Here is a 25,001-nt window from a genome sequence, read left to right as displayed (position 1 = left end):
GGAAAGCCGCATACTTCCTGCCTCATTTTCTCGAAATCTCTTTCCACACGAAAAAAAAAGTCAAACACATTTTAATATCCTCTACTGGGCTGCCAATGTCCCAGTTCAACTTTTTACTCAAAATTAAAAACAGGAAATGTAATATTTATTCCATTCCAGCCCAGACACATTTGATGAGACTCAGCATTGCAATATTGCTGTGGTAACACTGGGGACTAATCAAAATGTAATATTATTCTCTATCAAAGAGCCAGGCTTGTAGAGGAACACCGCTGGAGGAGCACGTCATGTAAAAATTCTCAACAATTATTAAGCAAACTTTTAGATCAACATGGCCAAAGTGGACAACGATCCAAAGATCATTTTAAGGCAATTCAAAACCCTGCAGAAAAAAAAATACAGATGAGACAGGATTACATAGATGATGCCCAGGCGTTGTGCAGGATTATCCCCTTTCCCAATCTCACACACATGCTTTTTCCATTTCATTATGAAATGGTAAAACAATAATAATGGCTCATACATATTCACACACGTACATAGAGCTCCTCTCAACCTGAGCCAAAAAGCATTTTAGTCTCCATGGTGAGCTCTGTTGGAGATAAACTACATGAATGGTTAAATCAAGATTTGTGCAGATGACAGAGGCGCTTCTTGCCACTCAAAAACAAGACTTGCATCTGCCATCACTCTTGTGGATTTATGTGAGATGCTTCAGAAATTACTGTAAGCATAAGGCTTTGATAAAAGAAAAGATTAATAAAAGAATATACAACAGTTCATGGCATTACCAGATTGCTGAAAAGTGAGACGTGATATGGATGAATGAGATTGTGGTGATTCACCCCATTTCACCTAATTAAACTGCTTGAATGGCATAAGATCACGTGCATTTTTAGTTATTTTTTTACTTTTGATGAAGATGTCTGAGAGGCTTTTGAATGAGTAATTTGTATGCTTTTGCCCAGGAGACTGCTTTGTTGTACAAAGGACACAGAAGGTCTGAGTGTATCCTGACAAGTGTAATGCTTCTATGAGGGAGGACTCAGATCTAAGAGAATGATTACTTAAAAACATGAAATTGGGATCCAGACCTTTGTTGCATCACAGACCTTTACATATTCCCCATTGCTGCAAATGAAAGACTGATGTGAGCTTGAAAATTCAATTCAGTGAAACACTACAAGATAACCTGCCTCTCTGACTTTTTCTTCTGATTTCTTTCTTCTTTTTTAAAGTTATAATAAGAAAGACTTTTAGTTTAAAAACACAACAGCAATTTAAAAATAAATGAAATACAGTGACACTGTTGTTAACATGCTAACCAGCTAGTAGTAACATAAAACTCAAATTAGATTTCAAACTGAGACAACTAGAATTTGACCGATATAAGATTTCAAGCCCAAATCCAATAGTTTGGTGATTTAAATCAAATAGTGCAACTTTTCTTTCTTTTAGACACACGAAACATAAACAGATTTATCTAACATGTTTTATGTGAATTATTATGTGATAAGTGTTATGTGTATTATATATTTATAAGTCATTACTTAGATAACATGACTATGTAGTTTCATAAGTAATGCATGACTTTATTGTAACAAGTTGTTCAAGAATCAGTTATTCTTTCTCTGACTGTTGTTGCTTTCGGTGTTCTTGTTGACAAATAGGGAAGCTGCAGTGTGCACTCTGGTGGACAAACTATGTAACCTCAACACTCATAAAATGGTTGAAGGGTGTTTCACCTATCACTTCTTTAGTTTTTACAAATATTGTCATCGGCTGTTATAAATGCTAATGCCAATATTTTGGCAAACAAAGCTAATTGCCCGACCCCCGCCTTTATACACTATATTGACAGAAGTGTATAAACGCATATGAACTTGAGTGACATTCTATTCTTAATCTATATGGTTCAATATGATGTTGACCCATGCTTGACATATAACCAATGTTTAGGAGTGTGTTTATGGGAATTTTTGAGCATTTTCCTGGAAGAGCATTTGTGAGATGAGACACTGATGCTGAATAAGAAGGTCTGGACCACAATTTTCCACTCCAATTCATCTTAGAAGTGTTCTGTCGGATTGAGGTCAGGACCAGTCAAGTTCTTTCACAACAAACTTGCTCATCCATGTCATTATGGACCTTGCTTTGTGCATTGGTGTTCAGTCATGTTGGAACAGTAAGGGGGCATCCCCAAACCTCTCCAACAAAGTTGGGAGCATAAAATTGTCCAAAATGCATTGGTATGCTGAAGCATTATGAGTTCTTTTCATTGGAACGAAGGCCACATGAAGTATGGCGGTCTGTAGCGATAGACTCTGCAGAACGTTGGCCACTATAAACCTGGACATTACCTGATCCCATTCTGTGATTTTGCATGGCCTACAATCCTAGTTACTGTTGTTTCCAATCACTTCCACTTTTTTATAATACCACTAACAGTTGACTGTGGAATATTTTGTAAAGAGGAAATTTTACAACTGGACTGTTGCACAGGTGGCATTCCACAATGGAATTCACTGAGCTCCTGAGCGCGACTCGATCTTTCACAAATGTTCGTAGAAGCAATCTGCATGCCTATGTGCTTAACTTTTTACCCCCGTGGTCATGGAAGTGAGTGGAACATCTGAATTCAGTGATTTGGATGGGTGAGTGAACACGTCTGGCAATATAGTGTATACCAGTCAGAGTCGAGAGACAACTTTATGTCTATTCTGCCCTCAGTATAGACATATTTATCACTTTTACATCTTAACCAGTGAACAAAATGAAAAGGAACTACTGGAGAGCAGCATGGCCAACAGATAAGATGGATGATTAAGGCTTTTTTTTGGCCTAACATGGACAGCCACTCTCTTGCTACACTTAACACTTCTTCCCACTCTCTTTTTGACATTTCCTTCCATTAGGCAATGCCGAAAACTAGAGGCCCGGTCTCCTCTGCAAGCCAACGTTAACCCGCAGATCAGATTTCTGTGCTTTGGCAGTGTCTTCTACACTGATGTCAATGTTAAAACTCAAGTATATGAACACCAAGATGAAAGTGATTTCTGCATCTCAGGGCTGATTAAAGGGGTAATTTCTTCAACCTCTTCTCCTACACAATTTTCTACACATTGTGCCTTTAAAAAGAAATGAAGACAAACATCTAATGCGACTAATTAATTACCAGTGTTATTTTACCCCTCATTCCATCCAGTCCACATCCAGGACAGGCACCATTAACCAACAAAGAAAGTTTTCCTTCGTAATTGCAAAACTTTTTGATTAAAGACAACTTCTGAAAATTTGCTCTGATGCTGTGCAAGTTATTTCTCTTCAGACCAGCTGCCATAAGCTGAGATGAAAATGTAGTTCTTGTTCAAAATGACCTCATGCTATGGCTTATCTAGTAGAATAACAACAAGCCTTACTGCCTGTGTTCCCACTCCTACACCCTCAACTACTGTTTCCTGACCCAACGCCAACATCTCCAAAGATCTGGTTGACCTCTAAGACAAAGAGGCATATTTTCCTGTATGAATCACACAAATGGGGTGTGGGATTTTAGTCATATGGCAGAGAAACCCCTAATTGACGGCATTAAGCTAGGCTGGGCTTCTTCTTCTTCTTCAAGGGCTTTTAATTAAATTAGCACACAGGCTACTGCCAACAACTGACGCTGATGTCTGTTTTCATAAAGTTTGGACTTGACTAGTCTGTAAAATTCTGATTTATGAATAGATTTCCTGAGCGAGGGGTTTGGCTCATCATCGGTTGTTAATGAGTGAATTACTTTTCATGGATCTAATACGTTTATTTGGTGATTTACATAAAGAATTCAGTGTAAAAACTTCAAACAAACCTTTGGATCAAATGCATGACATGTACTGACCGTAGGATAAAAACTTCAATGCCATGAAAACACATAGGATCATGACTTCAAAGACACGGGGACCAGTGGACACAGAAGAGGACTCAGGGAATCCCTTTGAGGGGTTTACAGGAAAACTGCACATGCGAAGCAGGTGGGTCTGAGTGGAGGGGGATCTGCTGGCAACTGGCTGCCCCTTGGCTCCCTGAGAGCGTCAATGCTGGCTCCACCCCATGCAGCTGTCCCTGATAACATCACCACAGAAAGCATACTGCGATGACGCAATCCCCTTGGAGGCCCAGGATATCCCGGTCGATTATCCTCTCATCAGAATTACATTTTCTCTTTCATTTTCCTGGTGTTGATTACAGTTAGAAAAATCAATGATTTGATTGATCATTTTTCATTACAGAATTGACACTGGGGGAGGGTGGGTTATCCACACACAACCGATGACATTTTTAATCTATACCACGACCATGAAAATGCAGACAAAGGAATGAGATGACGCAAATGCACTTGCTGAGCTGCCCTGTCCTCTTTGAAAACTTCTGAATGGCGTCATACCTGTGTGTCAGTCCTCTTTTGCTTGAAACATAGAACATAGAAAAACAAGAAGCACTCTGCCAAAGCAGCTCATTCTGTGGGCAGAATGTACTTTTAAGTTGTTCTGTTCTACTCTTTTGGAGTTTAAGAAGCTGGTAGTGCAGTATGAACAAGTGCTAAGTGGAGACTTTTGTTATTTGCCCCTTTTAGCACAATTATTATTTTATTTCTGTGTATATAGCCCATGTGTAGCATTCATTTAATTGTTTATTAAATCGCACATGCATTCAAACTCTTGTGTATTCAAAAAGTTGTAGCCTGTGACTGTACTGTACATAAAAAAGTGATAATAAAATAACATGGCATTAAGAAACTGTTTTAATAGCTCTATATAGCAATTTAAGAACTTTGACCGTCAGATCAAAGTGATAATTTACCTTGAAGGAAAGGTCCGAGGTCAAATGTGACATTTTTAAAATCTTTATACAATACTCTCTATATGGTGACAATATGCACCACAATTGTAAGAATCATAGTTTCTAGTTTTTAAGGCTTTTTGTCCGTTTTCAAACAATAAAGCACTAAGTTGACTTTGAAGAACTTCTTGGATATGAGCCGAATATTACTGGATTGTTAACATGACTCCACTCTACACATCGACAAACTTTGATCAGAACTCATTCAAAACTTGTCTAATGACACGCACGCAACCAAAAAAAACTTCTTGGAGGAGCTGACTGAGTTATTTCAGCCTCCGTAAAGCATGGACACAGAACACTCACTGAGCAAAAACCATGTGTGCGCTGACAGGATCCCCTGCAGTAGATGCTTTCTTTTCTATTGTTGTCTTTGATTGCATCCATGTATGTATATTCATATGAATTCTTTCGTTATTATTTTTAGTTTTTATGTGAATCTGTTGTGCAGCAGGTGAAGGTGGAGGAATCCCTTTTATCTTTATACATACCAACCCATATACTGTTTTAGTTTATATCTTTTACCTGCAATGCAGGGGTGTCAAAATCAGTTTAGCTTGTAGACCACATGCGGCCCCCTTTGATTTTAAGTGGGTCAAACCAGTGAAGTTGTCTTTTTCTGTTATTGCAAAATTTAACTACACATTTAATTCTTGAGCTACGGTACATCTCAGTTTTTATACTGTGCTAGTAAATCAAAGAAATCTGTCAGCGTGACTGTTTGGGGTTAACGCGTAAGAAATCAGTGCATTAAAAATGTTCTGGTAGCTCATTGCCCAGACTGTTCTGTAATTCAGTAAGTTTTTTTTTTTAATTCCACATAGGTGGTCATCAGTTATCAGAAAATTATCAGTAGGAAAAGTTGTAAATCTTATGAAAATACAGTTAAAAGTCCAAAAATCTATGCCCTCCTTCACTTTTTCCAAAGCCTTCTGGGATTAGAGTCTTTACCAGACAGTTGCTGAAACATCTCAACAACTGTTTGACGGATGGCCTTGAAAATGTAAAGAGACTTGTGGTTATGAGACGATAAAGCCTAAAGAATTTGGTAATCCCCTGACTTTTCTTCTAGCACAAAACATTAGGTTCAAATTCTTGCATTTTAATGAAATCTCTTGCCAACTACCGGTTTTAAGCTTCACTATAGATATCCTTACCCTGAGGATCAGTCCTAATGACATGTGGTTCCCATATTGATGGATTGCCATTAATTTTTGTACAGCCATGCATAGCTTGAAGACATTGTGTTCTAATCACTTTCAGTTATCTGTTGCTTTCCCTCTAGTTCACTATGGGCCCGAAATGTTTCAACAGCTTTGTGATGGATTTCTATAAAATCCAGATACTCGATGCAGAATGAACCGTAATAATGTTGCACGCATGACCATCACCAGTTTTCTATTTAAACTGCTTACATATAGAGAATTTTAAAGCTCAAATGCTGACAAAATTCTAGTCTTGGTGGTTCTTTAAGCATTAACTGGCTAATGTTAGCATTTTTTTACTAAGATAGTACAGACCCTGGCCTCAAGTGGCTACTTGTACATAGGAAGAAACTGTGATGTAATCTCAATAAAATTAAGTACAGGTGAAAAAAAAACATTGGTGATGCAATCTGATTAAAGAAATCTCAATTTTGAGATGAAGCAGCTACCAGTAGGAGAAAAGGCAACTTTTTTAAGAAGCAACATTGTTGTAACTAAAATCCAGTCTCCAAGTTTGTCTGCGTTCCCAACTGCTTTTACCACAAAAATCTCAATAACTACAACAGTGACAACCATTCCAATAATATATTCCTCCTATTTGAAAGCCTACCACTGCCTCACTCCAATGTGACTTAGATTATCCACTCACCAGTAAGTTTTCCCAATCCTGTAGCACAAAAGTGCTTTTGTCAGCACTGAATGGCTTGTGTGATGATACTGAGAAAATGTTGACCTGCGATTACATGCACACCTCCAGCCGTTACACACACATTCATAGTGTCACTGCGACAGATTGCTTTCTTGCAAACAACTCACCTAATGCCACTTTTCAGCTCTTGTTCTGTTGCCATGGCAGCAATTAACCGTTCAGAGGTATTCATGTGCAGAAGCTCTGCTAAAGAACTAATTGTTCTCACTCAGAGTACACAAAGCTATAGACGGTGCACTTTGACCCCCGCTCACAGCCTCAGTAACCCACTATTCGAGAGCAGAGTTAAGACTATAAGGAATTCTAAAAATCAATGAAGCTTAAATGTGTTTAACACTGTAGAGTTACAGTGCAGACATTATTAACCTATTTTATTACTTTTAATGGTTAAAAATACACCTTTATAAATTATTAATAAACATAAACAAACCTGATCGACCAAGTTCCCAAGCTGGTTGGCCGAAAGTTGCAAAAAACTCCCCAAAAGAAAACATGATTTTACTGTTTTTTTTTCTATTTGAATTTTAGATTTTACATAACATATCTGAATCCTCTAAAGAATGTAAAATCAAACTCCTTCTAGAAATCTCTTGCCTATGTACCCTCTCTAAATAAAAAAGAAGCATGCCATAACTTTAAAGTCCTAATAACTGACACACTGCAAGGCAATAACTGGTGGTACATAAGAAAAAATAACTCTAAAAATGCTCAAATTTATAAACCGCACTGTGGTCTTAGTGGATGTATCTTCAGTGATATATCAGTACAGCAAATTAGTTCTCTGTTCTGCTTTCCCTCTTTTTGAGCTTTGCCTGCAGGTCAGTTCAATTTACCCTTATTTACTTGATAAGCACCACCTTGATGAGTCATTAAGCCACCACTCTAGAAAGTCAAATTAAGGGTGAATTCATTAATAGTGTCAATATGTTTTAACACATGGTCAATACATTTGCCTAACATGCAAAAAAATCCCAGTTCAGGACCAGAGGGAGACTGAAATCCCTGGAAGGGCTGCGGTAGGAAGGTCATCCGGTGTATAAGCTTGTGCCAAATCAAATATGCACATCCATCTGCTGTTGTAACCCCTTGTGAAGAAGGGAGAAGGGAGAAAAATAAGCTCAGTTTATCAATAACTGCACCACATCAGGAAGCGATACAATATACCCCACCCAAAAAATTTGGTGACTTTAGGTTATCAAAGTAATTTTATTCAACTGGATATGCTAAGACCAGAAAACTACATTTTTACTATATAAGCATGTGCCCTTGCACCAGTCAGTCAATGCAACAATGGCACTGTCTCACATATTTCCTGCTTCAGGTGTTGACTGACTCTTTGGTGCCATTTTTGCCATTAGGAATTCTTCCACAGACCTTTTTTGTCCTAAAATGTGTTGAAATGTCTCCATCCGTGTAATGTCTCTGGTAAGATTATTGTTAAATACTGTTTTTTTTGTATCCGTCCACACGTTTTATTTACATATTTGATAGATTTGATTTGGGAAATATTGTGACAAGCATGCTCTGCATAGCTTCTCAAATCATAAAGAGGGTTTTGTGTGAGATGTGTTTATAAAGGGATCCCATTGAAACCAGCAGAATGCTATGCATTACACAATCTATGTGGTCTGTCTGAGGTTACGCTGCCCTTAACCACTGATCTTATGTCAGATTACTAAGGCACAGACACTACAGTAAATCATGAGCATGACAGACAAATACCTGACCCTGTTGGAGCAATTATGGGCAATGGCTCCCTACCTAAAACAACTATTTTGGAAAGTAGGGAAAACAAAGCGCTAGGATTGCTTTCATCTGTGTCTCCCGCTATGGCTTCTTATCCCTGCCAATGGAACACTAATACGCCAAAAAAGAATGTAGCCCCCCCGACCAGTACAAGAGATACAGGCAAAAGAAGTGCATGCAAGCTCAAATGCTCATAAGCGAGTGCGTACACATACACAAACATAGTTTAATTGATGAACGTACCCCTCAATGTGTTTCATTAGGCAAACAAAAAGGCTTTCAGTGGTCCAATCATAAAAGAACACAGCCAAGCTATGAACATTGCTAATTAAAATGTGCTCAAAGAACGCCTTGTATTCCACTCACCATCCCCATCCAAACCCAAGTCTGTGTGCATGTCTCTCTAACATGGTCGGGGCTGCTTTTATTTCACTTGGACTGAAGTCTCACTAATAAAATACTGATATTTCTTAAAGCTAACAAGCTTTCCCTTTGGTTATATTGTCTGTGTGTAATGCTCAACCATTGGTAGCTGCGATGGTCAATAAATAAGAAGCAATAACACAGAAACTTTTTGAATATTACCTGATACAATTTGGATAGCTTTTTGTTGTCATCATAAAACTGTCTAAATAAATGCGTCAGAATTATACAAGCAAGTCAAAACAGCGATATGCTGTTTGGAAGCAGAATTCTTCGAGCACCCACATGTTCCAAAGGAGAGAGGAGGCCTTTAGGAGTCAGTTCACTGCCTTGACAAATAAATCCTAATGATCTAATCACAACCCTACGTGCCAAAGGAAGGGACTCTGTTATCGTCCTACGTGCATCTTCTCATATGCTGCCCATCCACCCACTGCGATAAACAGAGATATTTCCATCTTGGCTTTTTTCCCTCCATTCCTTCATTCGCACATCTCTGAGTCACAGTCATCGTTTCATCTTCTTCTTCTTCTTTTTTTCAAACGTCTCTCTTTTATTACTTTGCTCTCTCGCTCCTGTTTTCCGCAGAGTCGGCACATACAGAACTCGTCAGGGAGACAAAAATGAGGGAGGAATCCAGCGCTGCTTTTCACTTCGGTTGGCTCCCTGTGGTGTTGGGTTTGATACCATTCCCTCTGTGTCCCCCCTCTCTGTTTGATGTGTGGCATAAGGCTGACTCAACACAGCCAGATATACAGATGATGGATTTGCAGTAGAATTTATGTTGAGTTGAGCTGACAAGCACATGGAAGCCAGCAAATTATTAGAGTCTGTAGTTGGAATACCATGCCACTGAGAAAGGACGGGCAAAGTAAACAGTACCACAGACAGTTTTCACTTTCCACCCGCACTCGGTTAGGTGGGATGAGATAATTGTGAATATAATTTGGGGGAAACTGATCTGGGCTAAATGGCTATCATGTTGGGTAGACATGGTAACACTCAGCCGAACCTCATAATACCCCAGATATCTGTGCCAGTTACAGGTGTCCAGAATCCAACGTGAGCCAAGGCACTGACCCAGTCAGCCATTAGTGAGACACAATCAAGGAATACATACAGTACCATAATAATATTTACATGTCTCAGCAGCTGGTTTCATCTGATTTATAACATGTAAGCCTCATTACTGACGCCACCCTCATCAGTTTACATGACCCACTAATAATGCTGCACAGAATCTTACCATTAGCCTCTTAATCTTCATATAAAACTCCACATAATAGTCCAGCTGGCCTCCTGTGAGACACAGAAAAGCTGATAAAACTTTGTGGAGCCTGTATCTTAACCCCCTGTGCTGTTACATTCAGTACTGGAGCACTGCTGCGGGTCTGCAGAGCCTCATGTCTGACTAGTTGACTAATTAAGTGAGGGTTTGGAAAAGCGTGAATATACAGAGTGTCTATGTATTCCAGACTTGGTGTCTTTACAAATTACAGTAAATTGAAGATTTCTAGGCCTAGCCTGCTGGAGATGGACACCCCGCTAGTATCATGTTTAAGGCCTAACACTGACACACAAGCTCACGGCATCCCACTTTTCCCTATCCACCCACAATTGAGCATGGCGTCGAGATTCCAATCAGGGTTGAGCCAGCAGACTGAGAGGATTATTTATGCTGGAAGGGATAAGGAAACCTCGAAGAGGGAGAGACATGTGTTTGTGTGTTTATAGCAATTCTATACTTGTGAGAACCAAAGATTAAATATTTAGGCAAAATTTACCAAAGTTACTTTTTCCTCCGGTCTCCACTTACAAAATAAATTTATTTAGTTTTATATCTGGTAAATAGTTAACACACTGCAGCAAGAGCTAGATATAGAAGCTGGGAAAATATGCATATTAACATCTACGACTAGACAAACCTTGTAGAACGGATGGTGTGAAGGTCTATTTTTTGTTTCTAGAAGATGCATTTAGATCTGATGACTAAACACCTTTATTTGACTGCAAACCGCTTTTAATTAAGAGGACTGTAGAAAACTGTGAAAGTGAAAGCAGTGGACTGTTGATGTGCTACATAATAGGACCAGTTTTGTTCTGATGCAAAGATTTGTAGATATAGGAAGATGTGAAATGAGTATTTTGTATGTGAAACAGCTTTTTTCACTGAAATCTGTGAATTATTGTGATGAATAATCGTTATCACATTGATCATTTTGGCTGTATTCATGCAGTTGGGGTGTAAAATTTTAGTACAGCTACTTTTAATCTGCAACACAGATTGAAATCTCGTATTTAAGCTTTCTTGACATTTCTTTAAGGCATTTCAGGAATAGTTCTCCAGGGTTCTTGAAGAACATTCAAAGCTCTTCTTTGGATGCTGGCTGCCTTTTGTTCTGTTTTCTGTTAAGATAATCCCACACTGCTTTGATAATGTTGAGCTCCGGTCTTTGGGGAGACTAAACCATGACTGATAGAGACCATTTAGATGTTATTGCATGGTGCAAAATGAAGATTGCCACAGCCACTGGCTGAAATAAGCTCTATACCATAACAAAGCCTCCACTGTGTTTACAAATGGTTTTAGACACACTCTGTCGTACCTCTGTCTCCCTCCTGGTCAGTAGTACCTCTCTACTGACCTCATCCATATATAACAATGACAATGATGATGATTTGAATCAAGAAATTCAAATGTGGATTCATCTCTCCACCTGTTGCCACCAATTTTCCGTCCAGTTCTTGTCTAACCTGGCATACCTCAGCCTTTTCTTCCTGTCTCACTTCCATAAGAAAGGCTTTTGTACAGCCTTGGTCTGATCAGAAATGGTCTGATGAGGCTTCAGCAAACAGTAGACGGGTCCCCTCGCGCCATTTGGATCTCTCAGATCCTGTATCAGGTCTTTATTGGATATGTTTGTCTGTTTTTTTAAGGACACTGCACACCATACCAAGATATGCCAAGTTTTCAGCTAACAGCTCTTTGGGAATCACCTTGTAGGTGCTAAAATACAAATTTGTCCCTTTTGACCTGTGTTATGTGTGGTATTTTTCAAATATTGATCTAAAGAAATGGGAAGAAATTATGTGTTTTTGTGACAGTCAGCAACAAAGCACCCAACGACACAATTTAAAATGGGCTCTTTGTCTGTTATATGTAGACACAACACTGATTCATATCATGAGCTGATTGTTCTTTAATGCTTGAATGATTCATAGGTCAGCATTAAGTGGCTTAACAAAAAAATGGTCAGGCACAAAGATCATATCATGGTCCCCCATGTTAATCCTCGTGTTTAGATTCTTAGGGTTATTTATGGTTTATATTTTGATTTATATTCATTCCTGAGCATCATAAGCATTTATTCCTTGTCATGTTGATCTACTTAATGTTTAACATTCGTAGAGATATTATTCCCCTCTGGGTTTCCCCTTTCTGTTGTTGTTCCTGCAACACTTCAGTAATCCTTCGCTTCCTGTGTTTTGGCTTTAGTTTTACTTCCCTTCTGTCTCATTGTCTTACCTTTTTGTGATTATTCTCACATGTCTCATTTCTCACAGCTGATTCCACTCATCATTTAGCCTTCCATGTATAAACTGTCCCATCTCCCCTTGTCTTTTGTCGATTTGTCTGTAATCTTACCCCGTGTGTTTCCCCTCTGTGATCTCATGTGGATGCTGTTGCCTTGCTTTTGGACTTGCTGTGGAGTTCTGCTATTTAGTTTACTGGACCTTGCTACAGCCTAAATAAACGACTTGCCTTTTGTTGTTGGAGCTCTGCCTCTCTGGGTCCTCGAACGACATAAATCATGACAGAAAATGAGTGACAATGAGTGAAAAAGCAGCCAATATCCAAAGAAAAACTCTGACAGAGATTCAGGAAGCCTGGAGAACTGTTGCTCAAGGCCACTTACAAATATACTTAAAAGTCTGCTTTCTTGAATGCAAAATGTAAAAACATGGAGGGTGGGGTGGTTCAAGACATTTCCACAGTACTCTACGCATAGATCACAAACTAGAGTACCATTTTAAGAAACTGTCACAATTTGAGGATAATTATGCAAGTCCTGCAGTCTTTTGCATACCCATGTACTCATGGGAACTCAAATTACTGTCATTGAGGAGGTTTTTAATGTCTTCTAAATACTTAACTGGTCTAAAAACATTACTTCTTGTCAGCAGCTAAATTATGAGGGATTCCTGAAAACAGGGGCTTTCATCATGGTCACCATGGTTTCCATTCTGGGGAGGGGTGAGATGGAGAATGGATTTCATCCTACTTTCCTTCAGTCATAGGTCAACAAAGGGAAATTCGTCCATAATAGGAAAACAGAAATGTAAGAAATGCAGTTCGGTTTGGTTTTTTAATTAATCCAGAAGTCGCCTGTTGAGAGGAAAAATAAACTTGATGGTCTTTGAGTGACCTTGTATTTGTGATCAGAGTTAAAACGCTGCGTTGGCCTATTTGTAGCAAAGAAGAAGAAGAAAAAAAAGCTTAATCCTGAAATGATGGTTGCAGTTGTAAGCCAGCAAACTATGAGAATCCAAAGTGTTGAGATGTTTTTGGGAAAGCTGATCAAATTTTGATGTGTGGTTTCAATACTGGTTGGAGAGGTTTGGTAAAGGCCTTGTTGTGCAACATGACAGAAAGAAATTTTTCCTAAGAACTCCCTTAGCTGGTGTGGTTGCGAGGATGGAGTGTTTTTATGTGAGTGCGTGCTTTTGTATTGAAAGTTAGAATGGAAAAGGCTCTGCTCCGTAGAACAGCAATGTTCAAGTGCTCTAAATCATGCTCTCCCTTAACGACTCTCCCTTCACATTATCTTTCTCTTTCTTTACTTTGCACACTCACCTACATGCAAACACACAATTACAGCCTCAATGCTTTACCAACAACAATGGCTGTCTCTCCCCGCTCCATTCCTTGGCCTGGCAGCCTGTTGTTGGGAAGTTCTCAAACAACACAACCTCACTGCAGCCAAACCACATCAAATACAACACGCAAACACGCAGTAGTGTAAATTCTGCTAACAGCGCGCCCATTTCATGTAATGAAACAACACTGGATAAATACTGTAGGTAAAAACACTCAGGCAAAACATGTGCGCGCACATATTCGCAGTGGATCAACTGTACAAATAGTCCCGAGCTCAGACAGTCAGCCAGCAGCAGTCTCCTCCAGCCCGCTGAGTTAGCTCCCACTCTTACCACCATTACCACTATTGTAAATAATCCTCAGTATGTATTTACTTGGGGATTTCAGAAACCTGAAAAAAAGAAAAAAGAATGAGGTGAAAAGAAAAAAACCCTGGAAAAATGAAGGAATGTGTTTCACGTCGGTCAGTCAGCGGGAACCCTCATGCCTTATTGTGTTTCTGCTAGAATTTGCTTTGGATTACTTTGGGAGATGAGATTGAGTCGTGCGGTGGATATTCACTCCATATCTGTGGACTCTGAGTTTGCTCGTTATGTTTTTTGCTTTTCTTATTTCCAACTAATGCTAAAAGGGGGAATGGAAAGATGTGACAGCCGAGGTCTTTACAGCATGTAGGGCACACTGCGGTGGATCGTGAGATCGTTGAAATCATGACCTGTTAAGTGTTTCACTCTGAAGTATACACATATATATATATATATATATATATATATATATATATCCTCCCGTAAAAAGCAACGTTTCCATTAAAGCTTTTAATATAAGCAAAAAAACCCTCAAGATAAAAATGTTTCAAGTATTTTTTTAAAACTATTTAAGCAAAGGTTTTTTTCCAAACAAAACATCACAGACTCATAGTTTGTGAATGAGTTTCCCCTTTTTTCTTCTCATCTTAAGTTATTCCTACATCACCTACATATGAGAACAATTGCATGACGTGCTCCCATGAAGAATTAATCGAATCAAATTCTCTCTAAAGTCTTCTCACCATGAAGGGACCAAAGTGTCTCCCAGCCTCTATGATGCCACAACTCAGATCCCTTATTATTCCACCCTGCCGTCTGTGTACAGCACGAAGAGCAGAGACAAGTTACATAAAACCAAATTTTTGAAAACTATATATAGTACAAGCTTTCACAAAGCTTATTGGACAATAAGAAGCCTACAAACAACAACATAGTGCAAAATCAGATACCAAATAAGGTGCACAAGTCTAACACCACAAGATGAAATATTTGTTTTGCTTTTCATGCAGAGCTAGGGGTCTGTCAAAAGCTCCGTTTTCAGGGACCTAAAATGCCAATTACATGAAAACAAAACACCAAAACTCATACCTGCGTATGTCCGGACAAGACCTAAACCAATTAATATGGTTGGCAATTTCAATGCCAAAAACTGAAAAGGCAAATAACCAAAGCAATAACAGCTAATTGGCCAGTAAATATACTTTTACTACTTTTATTTTTCTGCTTTGGGCAGAAACCTCCATGCCTCAGAGTTTGTGGAAAGCAGATATAAAAATTAATGTAATGTGAGACATTTTGGTACATCTGGTATTAAGCTTTGCAGAAGGGTTCTCAATCACATGTAAATGATGCAGCGATTACCAGCTAAAGCACATAAAAAGAAGTTTTGAGTGATGCAACATCAATAAGCTTCCCTTCACAAGCACAGCAAATCAAAAGAACATTAGCAAAAGATCTACATGAGATGACTGCTCATGTGGTTCTTTATGGTGTTTAATTAACTATAGAAAAAGAGGTTTTAAGATATTTCAAGCCTGACTGTAGCTTAATGGTAGCGCCTTTGTACACTAATGTTCACATTCACAATGGGAAGCAGAAAAGAAAAGGCAGAAAACAAAGGAAATGATCGTTAATACGGAGGAGGAAAACATAATGCAGGTTTAACATTTAAGAGCACATACTCAGCAACACAGACAATGTCTGTCACATACTTACATTTTTTTTGAGACAGAATGAACGTCTGTTATCGTTTGTGCCTCAGGTTAATGATCAGATTTAGCACAGAAACATGTATTTCATGATGTTGATGTCTGTGCCCATGATGTTCCCCGTGTACTCTGCTCTATCATCACTTCCCCTTATTCGCTTGTTTGTCATAAATCAGTGTGCGGTAGAGTAGAAATCAAGCAGCTGTCTTTCCCTTAGCCTAGGCCAGACTTCTGTCACTTGACATCCAGCGATGGTCATGCTGATGAGTCTCTTGAATACAGCTGCTTGTCTCCTGGCAACAGATGCCTCCAACTCCGGCACACTAAGTGCTCACAGTGCCGGCACAACCGGCACGCAACAAACACCAGATATGACAAACAGTATGCATAAAATCTATAATGAATTAAATCACACCTCAAAGTCTACTGAAGTGGAAAATATGATACAAAAGTATCATTTATGGAAAAAATAGCCTAGAAAATGTAGAAGATATATTTGAGAAGACTTCTTTATCAAATACTGACTGATATTTATGTGTTTCATATGTAACTTCAGAAGTGCATAAACACATGTGTTTCTATGTGAAGGTGTATGCACTGGCAAATGCATAGATACATAGTAGTGATTGCATTCGATGCATGCTAATATGTGCAGAACCTGTGGCTGATAACGCTCCCTGTGTTTACTTGTTGAAAATGGGTGACGTGAAGCTCTGCAGTTGATGTAGTCTGATCTTCTCCTTCTCGTAAATTACATTTATTTAGAAATTTTTTTGTCCCTCTCTAAATTCTGGAAAATCCAAAGAGTACAACACTGAAAAACTGGAGTGACTGAGAATTAATATTGTTGTGGAATGGATTACTGGTCACGCACAGTCATGAAGGGATTTACTGGCACCTTAATGAATCTGATGAAACTGTCTAGTAACGCTGATTACCTTAAACGAGTAAAAACCCAGCTGTCTAATGTTGTTCTTACCACACTTGGAATTAAGACAAAGTCAGTTATGTAACACATTGTACCAAGTTCTGTTTTTACGGCAGCATACGGCAGAATCTGCGTTGGTGGTTAGACGTGTCCAAACCAGTAGTGCTGAATTTCAAGAACTAAATCTTGGAAGTGAAATCTGTAACACAAGGATGTGAGGGAATGGTGTACAGACAGGTAAAGGTGAAGTAAATGAAGGGACTTACTTCTTATTCTGATTCTCCTTTCGGTCAGCTGAGCCCAGACTCTGGAAATAATTAAAGAAAAGAGAGATCAGAAATGCTTTCGAGGATTTCCTGTCTTTAAGGATTCAAAGAGAAGTCTCCTGTACATGCTGTGAAACAATGGGATGGTTCAGAGGTTCTAAACCTAATAAACTTCATGAAGACTGATTTGTTACATTAGTGGAGGTTTGTCTGCACTGGAGGATTAAAGGGCTACATCAAAAAAACTCTGTGCAAAGTTGGCAACCAGCTGCTCAACAGCGGAGACTTTCTGGTAATAGCAGTAATAATACAGTGGGAATTAATAATTAATTAATAAATATTATTAGTTAAAAAAAGCATAAAAATCAGCAGTAACATACTGTTCTCAACCAAAGCATCAGTCGGTTAGTTATTCCCAATCAAGTCACACGTTGAGCTATCTTTTCTGTTCTCTTAACTGAGTTTCGATTATTAGACTTGAAGTGATCCAACTACCTTCTAGGCAACACCAATCAAATGATCATCAACATCCAGTAAGTGCCAATTACGTCGGTAACGACCTTGCCTCCAATGAAAAACAATAAGCTCTCTGGATAAAATTACAAACACTTATCCCATGGATTTGCTTTATTTGCACGCATTCATCAAACCGTGGCGTCTGCATGCAAGATGGCGAGCACGGTCGTTTTAAAGGAAGCGGGGGAGAATAAACGTAGAGGGAGCGAGTTTAAAAGCCATTTTCCCGATGATGAAGTCAACTGAGTTTAGAAACTCGAACGGCAAAACGAATACACCCCGCCGGCTTGCCTCAACGGGGGATGTTTGAATGCATCCCTCTAGCAAAGCCACACACAATGACACAAAACACATCTATAGCGGACGTCTATAAACCCTGCTGTCTGCATCCTTCTGAGGTGTATTGCGCTCAAAGGAGATGCATGCTGAGACAGCGCATACACAGAAATACCGGCACACAAACACAAACAACTGGCCTTAGGCTGTAGACAATTTTGGAGTGAAATTTTGTTGCTATTTTGCATATTTACCTTTGGGAAAGATACTAATCTGGACTCTTTAAATGTTGAAAGCACTGTGGAGAAAAAACTGGGGAATCTGAACGCCCTGAGGGAGCCGACCAAACAAATACTGTCAGTCAACACACTTAAACCAACTGCATTTCAATTTGACCCATCTATTCTCTGTGGTATAATCACAGGGGAGTACAAGGAAATGTTTCTGTCTTCTGGGAATTAAAAACCCTCCGATGCTCAATGGATTACAAGACCATGAGCTTTAAAATTGCTCTAATATCCAAGATCCACTTAAAGCTAATGCTAGCAGGTTAATACACTACAATATTAAACATAACAATGGGTACAAGGCTCACTCTAACATTTTCAAGAATATTGTCTGATACAAAATCCATCATTTCCAAAACAAATCTAACTGAAATCAGTGGATCAATTTCTCTTGTGAACAGGTGACATCACCTGTTTCCTACGGCACTGTAGTTACTACCACAGGCAATGGAAATGTACACAGTCAACTCAGTGAACTCAAGTCAAGTTTGAACCAAAAGACTGTAAGTGTGTAAGTTCACCTATAGGAAGAACATTTTACTGTGCATCTTGAGACACTTGTCAGTTCTTTATGTTTTGCTTTTAAAGAGCCAGACTTTAAGGTGGTCTTGAGCAACAGTTCTCCAGGCTTTTTGAAGTTTTACCAAAGATTTACTTTGAAATTTGGCTGTTTTTTCACTCATTTTCAGTCTGGTCTTTGTACCTGACCATTTTCTCAGGACTTATTGTTTGTTAATCCACTTAACACTGACTTATGAATCACCTGGGCATAAAAAAAGCACCCAATCAAAGGGACAAATAAGTGTTGCGTCTACACATTCGACACATCTTTAGTCGAATCTACATAAACTCAGTAACAGTCTGACACCTACAGCAGATAAACAGTATCTGAAAGTCATGTTATTATAAAATAGGGAATAAAATCCACACAGAAACCTAAGACATCTGGCCCTTCAGATGTCTTAGGTTATCTACTAAGACATCTACTATTAGCCGAAGCCTCATCAGAAATAGTAAAGATGGCTGTTAAGAAGACATTCTTAAGGACAGGATAGAGGGAGAAAAGGCTCACATATTCCATATCAAACAAAAACTCCTCTGAAAATCAGGTCTGATGAAGTGATGAATCCAAATCATATTTTTGGTTTGAATTAGCAATCCTCCCTGCAATACAATCTGGAGTGTCTGATTGGCAGCGGCTTCATTTTTCAGCATTACAGTGGTTTCAGACACACTCCTAATGCAACACAAACACCATCAGTCATGGATTAGCCTCCCTAGAGCCCGGACCTCCACATTATTGAAGCAGTGTGAGATCATCTTCACACAGAACAGAACAAAAGGCAGAAACATCCAAAGAAGAGCCTTCAAGAAGCCTGGAGAACTATTCCTGAAGACTACTTAAAGACATTAAAAGAAAGCTAGGAGCGTTGAGGCTGTGCTGAAGAATAAAGGTCATTTTACATTTTATCTGAACTGTCTTAAATGCAAACAACACAAACAATCAGTTTGCTTTGTGAAGCTCAAAAAGATGCAAACGTTTGAAAAAAGCATCCCCTTCCTTTTAATCTCAACCTGAACATCACAGAAGTGTTTTTCTCTTTCTATTTTGGAGTGTGTGTGTGTGTGTGTGTGTGTGAGTGTGTGCTTTCATGTAAGCAGTGTGACATTTTGACCAGCCAGTGACTTTTCTACTCTGGCGCTCAGAGTGTGTGGATATGAGTGTGTGTGCTTTTATGTGCTCACTGCTATGACATTTTGACCAGCCTCTCTGTGCATACATGTTTGCATACAAGTTTCATCCTGATGGAGGGGACAGGATACACCACACAGAGTGATTAACCTTTCACCTGCCAGCTCGCCCACAGTGCCTTAAGGTAGTACCACTCTCCCAAGAGGGATGAGGGCAGGTGGGTGTGCATCATTTGAAAGACAGCTCTGCAGGGGGTGAAGGAGGGCTATTTTAGAAGATTAATGACTCGCAGCTAAATTGTCTGCACACGAATATCACTACAGCATTACACGATATTAGTATTTTGCACTCATATTCCCATTTTTAACATTAGATTGCCACTTTTAAATCTTCAAATCAATTTTCAAGCACACCGAAAGTAAGAGTAGAAGGATCATCCCTCGTATTTGAGCCATTACAGCATCCGTCCAATGTCCCTATTACACTTTTATTGTTTTATCTTGGCTGCTCATTAGTTTTACTTTCAGTACCTGAAATTTAGCATAAGAAAAAAACCCGAACAAATAAAATCAGTCAAACAATCAGTCGCTCAGTCTGCACCTGCTCACCTCTTTCTCCCTGTAGCCACAGAAAGCATCACCAGCAGTCAGCTGAGGTAAAATACAGGCTGAGTTATAATCACCACTTCTTTACCAAACCTTCAGCCATCATCAACATGAGCAGCATGCATCGCACCTGACAACTGCTGACTATTTCTGGAATGTATAGAAAAAATTTATCTGGCTTTTCCTGTCAACTGTGCATAAAGGTGCTGTAATTACTGATATGAAAGAGACCACACGGAGCGGTCAGGAGTCTGATAGCAATAAATACAAAACAAGCAACCAGTTTAAAAAAAGAAAAATCAATATCTCAGCAGCGTGTTTGAATAGGAAGGTATGTGAGCACATACCTTTACAGTACCCAGCACCCCCTGGTTTCTGCTGGTAAATCACATTCACAACATATTCTAAATGTTTTAAAAGCACAGACATGTTTTTCTCTAAATATTTCCTCATTAGCAAAACAAAAAAAGAGTGAAACATGAACTACACATAAAGTAAAAATGCACAAGCAGCTGGCAAACTATATTTGCAAAATCTGTATGCACTATTTGCAAACACACACAGAAACACTGACATACCTGCTGAGTCCAACCCAGTAAACCCAGTCGGAGAACGCTATTCCCACTCTCCCTGTGTTGCTTCTCACTTCTTTCCAAAACCCGAGGTCCTCACTGCGCCGACTCCGATTGCTGTTCACCTGTTCAACTTCAACTCTTTAGCTCTGTTTCTCCCCCTCAGTGTTCAACTCTCTCTGTTTTCCTGTCTTGCTGTCTGAAGCTTTTGGTCACACGTAAGGTTTGCGAAGCTTGCTCCAGTGGTGGCTGCTACCACCACTGACTTGTTGTACTTTAATTGTAGTTGCTAGGCGATAAGCTTCTCCAATTCGGCACACAGTGTGAAGGGGAGGATGGGGGGGGGGGGGGGGGGGGGGAGTGAGAGAATAGGTGGTGGTGGTTGGGGGGGTAAATGCCCATGACACAGCGTAGCCTAAAGAGAAGGATGGACGATTTGCAGGAGGGGAGGTAGTTGAGAGATATTCACAAGGAGAGGAGATCTCACATAGCAGGTGCACTTCCTTGTTTTCTTTTAGCGGCCACTGAGTGCAAACTGGAGCAGCAGCATACTCAGAGGATTTGCTGTAAATACTCTACATGGACAACGGATTTTAGAGAATTCCTGTGTGCACATTTCCTCACCCTTTTTTTTCTGTTTTTTTAAGACATTGTTCTTTTCATACAGCATTGCATTATGTTTGAAAGGACAACTGAGAACTCAGGTCAACAGCAATTAGTTATCTGTCTGAGTACTTTACCCCAACCCAACCTAAATCTTGCTTTTGAAGTACACAGGTTTCTAAAGCTGATAAACTATTTAAATCAATTGTTTTTCTGTTTACAATATGTTATCTAGCCTATCTCTATCACAGCGTGGTGGTACTGTTCTGCCTTGTTAACAAAAATCAGGACCTGTCTTTTAATCTATCTATCTATCTATTAGGGGTGCAACAATACTTGTATCGGTATTGAACAGATGGATACAGTGCTTTTGGTTCGGTACGCATATGTATCGAACAATACAACATTTATTTTTAATTCATTTTATCAACTTTTCTTCTGACGATGCTGTCTCTGTTGAGAGCTCAGTGGATCTGCGTTCCACTACTCCGCCTAGGCTGCACTGTCGAGCACAGATCCACTGAGCGCAGTAGTGTGCTCTTATGTGGGGGGGAGGGCAAGCTAGTGAGACAGAAGCTAAGCTTGTTGCAACATGACAATTGCCTCAATGCTACCCTAAATTGAGCACTAATGGGAACACAATGAATATGACTGCACATTTACGCCGACATCATCCTAGTGCAAAGACAAGTGAAAAACAACAAGCACGCATGCTACAAACTTTACCCGAGTCATTTAGACAGCCTTTAGCACATGATTCTCCTTATGGGGACCTGATATGTTTAATATGCTGCTGAGAATATAGCCCAGAAGAAGTGTATAGTACAGCTTTTATTTTGGAAAGAGCCATTTCTCTGTAATAAACTCTCTGAGTGATTTCTCCATCAGATAGATTAATTTATTTTTATTATTTTCTTGTTTCAGCAACATTAAATTTAAAAACTGTACTTTTGAGTTTAAATATATATTTATAATTTTAATCTATCTATCTATCTATCTATCTATCTATCTATCTATCTATCTATCTATTTATCTATCTATCTATCAATCATAGTTTGTCACCACTACACATGATTAATAATATAACTAAAAAGACAAATAATGTTTCTGAGTCAGGGTTGAGAATCATAGCTTTTGATCTCCTCCATACCTGCTTCATGCCCTGGAGGACGGGGCAGTGGCCCCCCACACCCTCTAGCAGATCATTACATGAGGGAACCTTTTAAGAAAACAAGCGCGTCCATGCTCACAGGTGTACACACGGGTGATCACACACACAAACTACACCCTTTTTGGCTCCTACCTCAATGCACACTGTGCTGTCGATCTTACGTGCTGCACAATAATGTTTAATATTTAGTATTTACTGTCATATTCCCATATATCATTGTGATGTTGTTTATTGTATTACTCTCGTTTTCTTCTGCTTGTTTTCTTTTTTCTTTCTCAACAGGTGATCCAGGTGATCGATATATGTATTTTTTTTTTTTCTGCTTATTCTGTTGGTTTTTGTTTTTTGCCCTTCTCCCCCGTCCCTCTTCTCAACTGTTTTTCTTTCCCTCTTTCTTTCTCCCTTTTCTTTCCCCCAGTCAAGTCTGTCCCGTATTCAGCAAGTGAAAATAAAATAAAGAATAAAAGGTGAATCAAATGGACCATTACGGCAAAGCTGGGATGGTCAATTTGGTAAAGAAAATCCGTTGGGCATCTTTCTTCGCCTTTAGACAATAATTCTGATGGCAAAAGAGCCAAACGGGACAGGCAAAAAAAATAAAAAATAAAAAATAAAAAAAGAGAATCATAGCTTCCTTTATTGCTTAAACTAATAACTGGTGTTTCCCACATGCCAATGACTCGACTGAACTTACTGGCTTGTAATACTCTCAAGGCATTCCCTGCAGGGATGATACTCTAGTAACTCACCGAACCCCACTAACCAGAAAGCCTCATTTACTGTGTGTCATCACTGTTACATTATCATTATTGATTTAAAATGAGTCCTTTGGCTTTTATTCTAAAGAATCAATTGTAAGTCACTCACCATAGCCATCAGGACTACAGAAAAGCATGTATAACTTAAATATTAAGTTATTTGTTTAGTCTCTATTACAGATGTAGGTTATTCTCTAAAAGAACATATATAGTATTTCTTAAATAATGATGACGTTCTTTTGTTGCTAGATTAGATTTTTTTTTTCTTGGACACACAGTGGTGACTTCTTGACCCAGAGTTCAAAGGAATTGTTCAAGACTATTTAGCCATCTTTAAACATGCATTACAGGCCTGAACTTTCAGAAATTACCCACCGGATGTGGGTGAATGTGAGAACAGACGTCTGATGGAATCTTTACCAGCTCTCTGGTACAAAATACAAAGTGATTGCCCATGGCACTAATTTGCACTGATGCGAGAATGGCGAAGATAATAACCCAATGGAGTCACAGCGAGCAAGCGGGCATCATGTGTGCTGTGCTCCTCCGGGCAGATCCCTTGGACCAATCACATGGAAGTAGACCATTTCCTGCTATGTCTTAAACTCGACATTGTCAAAAGATCTTGCATGGAAATGGCTTTAGAGACATGGAAACCTGCATGTCTAAACAAAATATTATAGCAAACGCCACCACCATGCTTAAGACTTATCTCTGGTTGATGTTGATATAAGTCAGTACAGTAATAAAATCTACCTTGTCCTTAGCTGTTTTGGTTAAGCTTTTGTGTGTACATAAAGGTACATGCAAGTGTTATTTGCCACTATTTGCAAAATAGGCTGGATGAATGTGTAAAGCACCAACCAGGCTCACAAGATTTTTTGCTTGGTGAGTGTTGGATGGGATAAACCTCTGCCTCCACATCAGTCTGACTTTAGACAGTTATTAGGCTGAAACCAATGAATGGTTGCTTTCAATGCCAGAATGGTCATACAGCATTGATTTATAACTTTAGCTACAAAAATTTGATGGGGACTAGAGGACAAGATGGTTCAGTGGCTCAGTACTGTTTCCTCATAGCAACAAAGTCCTGGGTTTAAACCTGGTGGCTTGTTGTCGACCGTGTACAGTCCAATGACATCCATGCTAAGTTAATTTGTGATTCAGAATTGGCTGTACCCAGCCTGCATCCCATCTGGGGCAAATTCCAGGCCCCATGCAACCCTGAATGGATGAGTGATAGAAAAATTGATGGATATATCCCAAATTATCCATTAAGAGTATCAGTTGGTCCATATTATCAGACAACTTTTAACCATTTGCTGAGCTATCTATATTTACAAAAATTCAAAGAGTAATAAAAGGACAGGAGAAACACCCTTCAACTATGTTATGAATGTTGATAATGTATAGTTTGACCACTAGAGGGCACTCTACAAATTAACCTGTTGGAACGCCACAAGCATGCA

At 39.2% G+C, this 25,001-nt stretch overlaps 1 protein-coding gene across 3 annotated transcripts in view; it reads right to left on the bottom strand.

Moving 5' to 3' along the window:
• The window catches only part of ankfn1b (ankyrin repeat and fibronectin type III domain containing 1b), a 153,546-nt gene that overhangs the window by 36,502 nt on the left and 92,043 nt on the right, over positions 1–25,001 (bottom strand). For 2 of the 3 annotated variants that reach the window (XM_085171475.1, XM_085171474.1), the window contains one exon: positions 17,052–17,092. In XM_085171475.1, coding sequence (XP_085027601.1) covers positions 17,052–17,092 — 41 coding nt within the window. Of the gene's footprint in view, positions 1–17,051; positions 17,093–21,006; positions 22,732–25,001 lie in introns of those variants that run through there. The other variant, XM_085171476.1, reaches the window with a different exon arrangement.

Source organism: Neolamprologus multifasciatus, chromosome 8, assembly GCF_963576455.1.
Source record: "Neolamprologus multifasciatus chromosome 8, fNeoMul1.2, whole genome shotgun sequence".
Lineage (NCBI taxonomy): Eukaryota > Metazoa > Chordata > Actinopteri > Cichliformes > Cichlidae > Neolamprologus > Neolamprologus multifasciatus.
This window is presented reverse-complemented; position numbering and strand designations above follow the sequence as displayed.